At 33.0% G+C, this 9,111-nt stretch overlaps 1 protein-coding gene across 1 annotated transcript; it reads right to left on the bottom strand.

The window, feature by feature from the left end:
- Positions 1-352: 352 nt before the first annotated feature.
- On the bottom strand, positions 353-8,744 carry LOC150107215 (uncharacterized). Its single transcript, XM_090391073.1, has 5 exons — positions 8,537-8,744; positions 4,139-4,265; positions 1,465-1,610; positions 897-1,032; positions 353-766 (listed from the first exon to the last, which is right to left on the bottom strand). Exons 1-5 carry the CDS (start codon positions 8,571-8,573, stop codon positions 517-519), a joined length of 696 nt encoding a protein of 231 aa, XP_090247199.1. The 5' UTR covers positions 8,574-8,744; the 3' UTR covers positions 353-516.
- Between the last annotated feature and the right edge of the window lie 367 nt (positions 8,745-9,111).

Raw genomic sequence — 9,111 nt, 5'->3', positions numbered from 1 at the left:
AAAATACATTTCTTACTCAAGGAACACGAATACGTTTTCCATTGAAAAATGACGCCTCATAGAAAAATGGACTCTTACTCTGCTTATGTATTCAGCTCTTGCATGATGATGTTGTGTATACTATATTTCTTGTTGCTGTCTTTTCAACGTTTAAGATCATCTCGAGTAGATGGTCATTTTTCTACGATGATTACGATTTCTTGTCATTATTTATTTTATTCTGAGAATACATTAAAAATCATCAGGGAAAGAACTTGTGTGACATATTAGCGTGCCGATAATTTTTAGGATTATAACATTCTATTGTTTTATTGAAGATGGTTTTTATGACAGTAAGAAAAAATAAGTTAACTTCATGCAAATTCAGTTTATTTCTAACAGCATGTCAAAATGCTTATTAAATTTTTTATACTTGCATACATATGTATATACTAATCCACAAAGCATGAAGTAAATTTGAAGATTTTTTTTTTTTAAATTCAAACATCAGCAGTCTGAGCAGTGTCTTGAGATGCCTCACTTTGTATTCATGACAGCAGACATTAAGCGTGAAAAGGGATTATTAGACTGTGATCCTTTGGGTTCGGTTCCTGGTGGTGGAAGAACTTCTTGACATTCATCATTTTCGGGACCATATCCTTTACATAATATGTTGGCTATGTTTCCACCACTTAACTTCAACAGAATATTTGCGAAATTCACTGCATCGGCACCGCATTTTTCTTCTATAAGGTGGTGGAAACAATCAATCATCCTCATGAATCCACTGAAAAATATAAAATAATCTCTATAATAAAAATAATTTTAAAATATTTTCTGATGGCAGTTTTAAAATTCTTGCTTGCGCTTATATGTTGAAATTGTGCTTGTAATGTTGTAAACTGTAAATTACTTACCAGCAACCAGTAGTCAAGCGAAGATCAGAATCAACTTCCGCCACAACTTCGATAACAGCTTGCATGTCTTTGATGCACGCTCTAGGTTGGTCATCTTTAGATAAATCGCTTAAACAAGGCGCAATGCTAAGATAATCTGTTAATACAGAAAACAACATTTTAACAAACATTGAAACTAGAATATACAGAGCTTAAAATACAGTGGAAAAACTGTAGTTTTAAAGTTTCATATTATAAACTGAATCATATCTCGAGTGGCCAAGGAGAAAGAAAGAATCTGTTAACGTGTTTCTTGAAGAGTTTAAGTTTCTATTCAATGTAAAAAAATGGTGCGCGGATAGCTCTTCAGAAAACATGATAGATAGAATGAAGGAAGAAGATGAGCACTTAGTGATAAGTGTGGAGTTGAACTGTTATGTATGGATGTTAACCAGAGGCTGTTAGTGTTCTTACAGGATTTGCCTGATGCGTATGACAAGGGAAGGAGAAAGAAAATTGACATCTAATTACATTGTTAATAATAAATTCTTAAAATACAATTCAAGTAATGAAATATGCTGCTACTTACTGGTTCTCGTTTCATCTCCAGGAGTGCAGAATTTAGTCCTGACATTCTGTGACCCTTGCGTGACATAATCTAACAAGGTTCTATGCATTTCCGTCATGCAGTGGGTGCTGAAGTTTTGGAAACAGTCTGATGCCTCCGAAATAGCGCTGGAAATTAAACCAAGATACGTTAAACGCGAAAATATACAAATACTAGAAATATTTCCTGTGAATGGCACTGATAACATGAAATGCATTTTCCGCTCTAACCTTAACTGCACCTTGTAAGGTAATTCTTTAACCTCACTAATGTTAGTTGAAGTATTCGAAGTATTTCTTGACATTTGCTCCATCCCTCCCTCCATGTTACTATTGTAATTGCTGTTGACTACTACTGCTATTGAAAAACACACTGATTTATCCAGTACAGCACCCGAATGTTAATCCCTACAGATGCATAAATTTTCATTCCTTTTCCCATTTGCATCCCTACAGATGCATAAATTCCCATTCCACATATTATATTTGCGGAATATAATACGGTGGTACATACTCACTCTTTACCACTTACCACAACAAATAAAAATACTATTTTATGTATGTAAGTTCAAACTAGCGATTTGGTATCGCTTGATTCTCCCCCCCCTCCCTCAATAAAAACGAGTGGTTTTGTTGTAACGTAGTTCTTGTCCTCTCTCCTCTAAATTTGTCCGCCCTTCTTTTCCGCATTGTTTTCAAGACAGACACGCGATCGAATTTTTCATATCTTTGATAGCATTAAACTGAAGTGAAAGGGAAAGTGGAGGAATTTAAATGTAAGTGGGAAAAATGTATTTTTTATTATGTAAGTGAAATTGCAAATTCGCTTTCTAATAATTTTTTATTTATTATAAACTTTATTATTTTATTATAAATTTTTAATATAATATAATATTAAAAAACTTTATGTAATAATTAAAATATCTAATAATAATATATAACTTTATATAATAATTAAAATTTATAATAAATAAAATTTTATTTATTAAAAATCCGGCCAACGATATTTGTATTCAAATATCATTGCACGGATTTATGTTCGGGGAGAGGGGGTGGGCACAATGAAGAATTTTAACATTACTTTAAAAAAATATAAAGGCATTCTTATATAAAAATTAGAGTTTGGTGCATAATAAATAACCTTCACTGAAAACAAACAGCTTTTTAAAATAATAAGCCTCTAAAATACGCTAACCAAAAGATCTGTGGTGTCCAGAATAGGACGAAACGCATGAAAGAAAAAGAGCTCTCTTGCCTTTTTTTTCCTCCCAGTTTGATTTTTAAAAAAATGCTCGTACCATGCAGCTGTGAAGATGCGTGGTATGAGTAGGAGTAGTAACATGAGGAGAAAGGCTTATGTGTTGGTAGTACATGCTAGTTTATTTTACGGTACTGATTCACAACACAGAATAATAAAATAAATATTTTTGAACTTATTAGCCGATATCTCGCTGGTATTATATACGGCATCTTCAGAGCACAAGAACAGTTTGTCTCAGTACAAGAAACAACAACAATTTGGTATAACTGATTTTAAAAAATTGACTGATTTTAAAAAATTAACGGTCAACACAAGGAACTAAAGTGTTAATTGGCGCCATTATTATTGGATAAAGAGGGGGGGGGGACAAGTATTAATTCACCCAGATTCAGGCCTCCAATAAACAGAGGGTAGTCTCACATCGAACGATGAAAATCATCAACCAACTAAAGATTTTTACAAAGCACCGTGCCCAGAGTGAGATCTGAATTTACCTGTTTGTTGAAGAACGGAAAACTAGCCATTGGGCTAAAACAAGCATGCAAATATCTCCCATTTACCCGTCACCGAGGGTCAGTCCATTGTCTGGGGTGATAAACTAAAGTCATATCCAAAGTTTTTTTAATGCGGTCTTAGCATTGCTGGATAGGAAAGGCATGCTCGATGTATGGATGATAATTTCCAGGTTATGGACAGATGTTTGTAACTCAAAATGTGTTGGAAGGAAGATTTTAGAATTGGTTTAACCTGTAGACAAATACACAAACTGGCCACTGAATTAGTTGTACGTAAACGTTACTTACACAGGTATGTGCAAAATACTTGGTCACATGCGTCACTACGTGTTCAGGACAACTATTTAAGAATGCTGCAGATCAGTAATATACAAAAGTTGATCACAATGGGAAAAACAAAGAATCTCCCGGAGTTCGATAAAGGGCTTATTGTGGGTGCCGTCTGGCTGGAGTCACGATTTAGAAAACAGAAGAATTGACTGATTTCTCAAAAGGTGAGTTATCCTGATTGCATAATTAGGAAGAAAATAATCCGCATTGCTTGTCTAAAATGCGTAACTGTGGTCCTAAGACAGTCTGTTAGGAACGAGGTCGCTCTTCGTCTGAGAAGGCCTATACGAACAAACAGAACTTCTTGTGTGCAGCGATTGACCCAAGCATTTAATGAAGACTGTTCCTGATCCATATCTCACCGAATTATACGCAAGGAAATGAAGAGGATCGATATTGGTTTCTAATATAGTCGGCCGGTATGTGTAAGAATTGCAGTATCTAAAAATTCCATTTTTTGAGCGTATAACAAAAAAAAAGACACTACTAACACGACTAACAAATGCCAGCAATTACTAAATGAGAAAAAAAATAAGTAACATAAAACTTACTCGCAAAGAGTGGACACATCAGCATCTGTCGTAGGAACCCCAGTTCCTGACTGGGCTACAAAGACCGTAGCAGCACAAAGGTCAAGTTCTCTCAAATGGCACGGTTCAGCTGACCTTTGTAAGGCAACTATAGAATACAATATAAATTAAATTGTTATACTTGAGAAACAACAGATAATCAATATTGTATTATTTATTATAGCAGTGTTTCATTAAAAATATGTGCGTTTTTTCTTCAAGAAAAAAAAAGTATTTCCTTTTCTCTTTTATATTCTTTTGGAAAAAGATTTCTTGGAAGAATTTTCTTCAAGAACGAAAAAAAAAAAAAGACATGTTTGTTCGTTTCGGCAGAAGAAGGAAAGATAATTATTATTTTTTCACTCGCGACTCAACTAATTTTATCACAGTCATTGTTATTTGTTGATATGAGGCGACTCTGTTAAACGCGAATTAAAAAAAAAAACTACTGATGACTTCAGTCCAAGTTATCGTGTTGAACTTCTCTTATTGTCAATATAATAGTAATATTCTTGATGCATTTTTTCATCGGTCACTGAGCATACAGAATTATGGTTCACATTTTTTTGGTTCGAAATACCAAATTTCTAATTATGGTTCGAATACCGTGTATTTCGAACTATAATTCGAAATACACGGTATTCGTTGTTGGAAAGAGGACTGTTGGCAGAAGATTTTTACAGCGACGATTTATGAAAAAGATCACTTTAGCATAAGATGGCGCTGTAGAAAAGATTTTGATAGAAGATGATTTTAGAACAGGATTTTCGAAGTACCTCAGCTGCTTAAAAATATCATGATCTTATTTTTGGAGTTTAGATTCAATGAAGAGGCTTCTCTGGTCCTTTCCAAAGTAAATAATTGATTCCATTTAGTCATAAAGGAAATTATTATTTATTTATAATTCCATTAAATGAACTATTTAATCTGTCATTTTCCTATAATTTCACATAGAGAATATTATCTGATGTGTAGCAGCAATGTGATTAGAAATGCAGCAGGCGAATGTTATTGAATTTCCTTTATTTTACTACGACAGTCTGTGTCTTACAGCTGCCTCAGTCCAATCTAACTGTATGTTAACGTTCCCTTAACGACCTACTAAATTTCTCTTTTGGTTGCGCCATAAATGAATACAGTTTTAGCTTTTCTCATTTCCTTTGTGTCATATCTTTTCTCATTAGAATGAAAATAGCTCCTTTAAATTTACTTTTCCTATTTTTGTTTGGACATTACACAATGCAGTGTTACTAACCCTGCATATTTTGAAATGCGCCGAAAGGGAAACTTAATGAAGAAGATGACACTGCACCATTGTAATGGTGCGGTGTCATCTTCTTCATTTACACCAAGTAACACAATGCGATGACAAAGTGACACCAAAAAGTAAAGAAACTATGTGATGATGGTCTTATTCTTGAGGTTAACAGGAAATAAAAAGAGAGTTCATTGGATTCATTTCTTTTCATGAGTACAAAATTTTTCATTGTCTTCACTTCGGTTGGATTTTCGTACAGTCGAAGATAAAAAGTGATGCTCTTGAGTAAGACTGGAAGATAATCCAGTCCTGAAAAGCATATTTTTTGTTTATTTATAATTTTGGTGCCATTTTATTCCCTAAGGCAGATAGGCGACACCCTATTAGCTTTGTCGATAGGCGATGAAAGATTCACTTTTCGTTGCTCCTCATAAATTTCAACACTGTAGTGGAGCTGCTTTCTGTTGCATGCTAGTTGAAAGACGATGCTCCTCTAAAGTGCCTTTATTTTATTTTGTGTGCCTGTGTGTGTTTTTTTTTTCTTCGAGTGAAAAAAAAACTTATTTGACTGCTCCAAAGAATGGCTAATCCCAACATTGCCTTAAATTAAAAAAAAAAAGAAAGAAAGAAACACTTAAAAAAGTTGTTAAGTCGACTAATAAGTCTTCCTCTTAAATGGTCACGAAAATTTCCCTAAACATATATTTGTATAAAAAAGAATGAAATTTTAAAAAATATAGTAATTTAAGAAAGAAATGAAGTTTGTATGACTGCCGGAAGACATTGTTCAATTTTCATGAAAGAAAGACTTCTATTTCTTAAAAAAAGTAGTTTACATACTAATAGAAACATAATTGAAGATTCTCGTCTTTCTAAGTTTTCTTATTTTGTATAGAAAATAATAAAAATCCATCTTGTAGCACTTAGGAAAGCGAAGAACGCTAGTAGCACTGTGTTTACCACAGTGTCATATTGCTAAGCGCGCAAACATATGCACGTCATAGTGGGATGCGAGCTATTAGCGTAATGCGGCACTGTCCGTCGCGCAGTTCCACTGTTGTTTATAAGCAGTTTGCACCAGTAGTAATGTTAGTAGTGCTTATCGTGTTTACTCCGTCTCTTTAAATATTTGGACATTACAATTAAAGGATTTAATTTTAATGTCGAATAATTGTAAATCCATTCCTTTAATTACAATTAAAGGAATGAAGTTTTTTCATGAAACAAAACAAGAAGAATATATTTTATTTTTAAGTAATTTTGAATTATACCGAACTGTATAATCTTATCGATAATAAACATTATTTTTTCATGTTTAATTTTTACCATAATTTTGGTATTTTATCCAAACACGTTACAGTGTGTATGTATATTTCGAAAGTTGCAGCACCCCCACGATTTCAAGCCACGAGCCGCCACTGCTCGTTGGTATTGTAAAAAGAATACCAACAAAAGAAAACCAACTTATTTTCTCTGAAGTCAGCGTAACATATCTTTTAAATAAATATTCCAGTTTAGATATTCCAATTTAAATATCCCAGTTTAGTATTTAATAAAATAAAAAATAAATAAAATGTTATAAATGGCGAAAAGAATAGCTCTTGTTTATTTAAAATATTACAAACAGCGAATATTAAGCGAATTAGTAATAGTTAAAATTACTTTTCTTTGTCTCGGTACTCATATTCCATACTTATACTAACCAAACATAGAAAGGTCTTGAAAAGAGAGAATATGTGAGTAGTTCGCAACAGAAGAATGAATTGAAATCCAATTAACAAATCAAGCGACATTAAATTCAACAATTCAATCTTTTAATTATCTCGTTGGATCACTCCAACTGTCAGTTGAGATAAATAACACTTTTATATGAATTTAAGAGACTCTACACTACTTTTGAAATTAGTAAAAAAATAATCTTAAAAAAGAATAAATATTTCGCGCTATCATCATCCATACTGAATGAAATCCTGACTTATGTAATGAAATTTATCGTAATAATTAAATTATTGGCATAAGGATTAATTTAGTTACACCTATGTATAGTAAATGATATACGTTATATTTACGTATATCCTTTACAAGTATAAAACAAATGCATGAATGTAATATAGGAAATGTTAAATAGGATAATAACATAAGCGTCAAATGCATGACTGTGCAAGAATTATATCGCAGAAACACAATCTGAAGCATCTGTTTAATTATTTTTCCTTCCGTAGTTCCTGGAAGGTTGATGAGACACGGCTGTTTTCTTTGATAAAGTTTGGTTTGATTTTCTTCCTGATTTAAGGAGACTTTCTCAAAAATATGATTCTTCTGCCTTAAATAAAGATATAAAACTTGTCTGCATACTAACAGGGTTATATTGGGATTCAGAAGTAGAAACGTGTGTTTGTGCAAGGGACCGGAAACTGAGAGCAGCCCAAAGATATTAGGACAGGCCTTCCTCCTGTGTCCAACCAACCAACCGATTTTTACTTTCTTTTTTAGATTCTATTCTAAATGCATCTGGGAAGAAACATTACTTGGATTATATTTTTGTACAGTTCATAGTGTTTCAATAAATGAGTACATTATAAACATAGTATCTGCTCTAAGTAACCAGTTATGTTTGTTCGAAATTCGATTATAAACTGAGTATGGAATCGAATTCATTTAAAAATGAATTGAATATGAAAATAAATGACTAAGTTATATTTAATTGTAAACACAATTGTTGGCATACACTGCTGGATGCTGGTCAGCGCAAATTGCAGAATAATGATAGACTATCGTTCTTCTGTTTCAAAAGCTAACTCACCACCTTTTTTTTTTTTTTTGTTGTTGTTGTTGTTGTTAGTAACTACGCACTAAATTTACATGAAGCAGCGTTGGCGTAAATTATCTTCTGTAATCCTTTCTTGTTCCTAACGCAGGCCTTGGCAAAAGATAAAGGTGGGATTTCCTTCTCCGTACAAGATTACGACAACTAAATAACTTTCAAGGCTGCCATAATGAAATACCAAGAATCAAACCAATATAATCCTACGTATAATAAAAAAGTATTTTCATTGAAATATTAAACAATATAAAATGGTGTTAGAAGCCTCCAAGATACGAAAAGGTAGAAAATAACTTACCAAACACAAAAACGCCCAAAACATGAATTACCTTCATTGCAATACCAGAACTGAACAATACTTATATCAAAGTTCTTAAGAATGAAAAGGACACACTTGTTATTCACACGCGTATATATAAGAATTCTGTATCGATTCGATGCAATTAGGTACTAGTTTATTTTAAAAAATACGCAAATTCTCTAAACTACAAATTGAAACTAACAATTCCACGCGACTGCGTTCAAACTAACACTTTATCCTCAACGTGGTCTTATTAGAAGCATTTATTTATACAATTACATGTATTAGACTAGAAGTTTCTTCGTAGTATCTCGTACCGAAGTCATTGTTGTTTTCCTTCAAATATTCTTTTAATGATGTTGTGCTTGCTCATGCGTTCTACATACTGGAAAATTAGTGAAGAAATAAACATGTCATTCACGTAGTCACATGCGTTCTGCCAAGAGCGATCAGTGCAGTGAAATCAATAATTTGCGTGCTTATAGAAAACTAAGTTCACGGAACAACAACACTATGATAGAGATAATGCTTCTAGCTGAAGAGTTAGTTAGAGGTAGATACTGAAGATGCAG

This window comes from Typopeltis vanoorti, chromosome 4 (genome assembly GCF_054136105.1).
Source record: "Typopeltis vanoorti isolate ZY-2024b chromosome 4, IOZ_Tvanoo_1.0, whole genome shotgun sequence".
Classification (NCBI taxonomy): domain Eukaryota; kingdom Metazoa; phylum Arthropoda; class Arachnida; order Uropygi; family Thelyphonidae; genus Typopeltis; species Typopeltis vanoorti.
Note: the sequence above shows the minus strand (reverse complement) of the source record. Positions and strands in the feature narration are given on the sequence as shown.

What these genes read in the sequence shown, in the direction of transcription:
- LOC150107215 (XM_090391073.1), bottom strand. Translation starts at nt 8,573, where the DNA reads ATGAAGGTAATTCATGTTTTGGGCGTTTTTGTGTTTG. An exon ending in TTTGGGCGTTTTTGTGTTTG is followed by an intron (nt 4,266 to 8,536) that starts GTAAGTTATTTT and finishes TGTATTCTATAG; the next exon opens with TTGCCTTACAAAGGTCAGCT. An exon ending in TGGAGATGAAACGAGAACCA is followed by an intron (nt 1,033 to 1,464) that starts GTAAGTAGCAGC and finishes CTGTATTAACAG; the next exon opens with ATTATCTTAGCATTGCGCCT.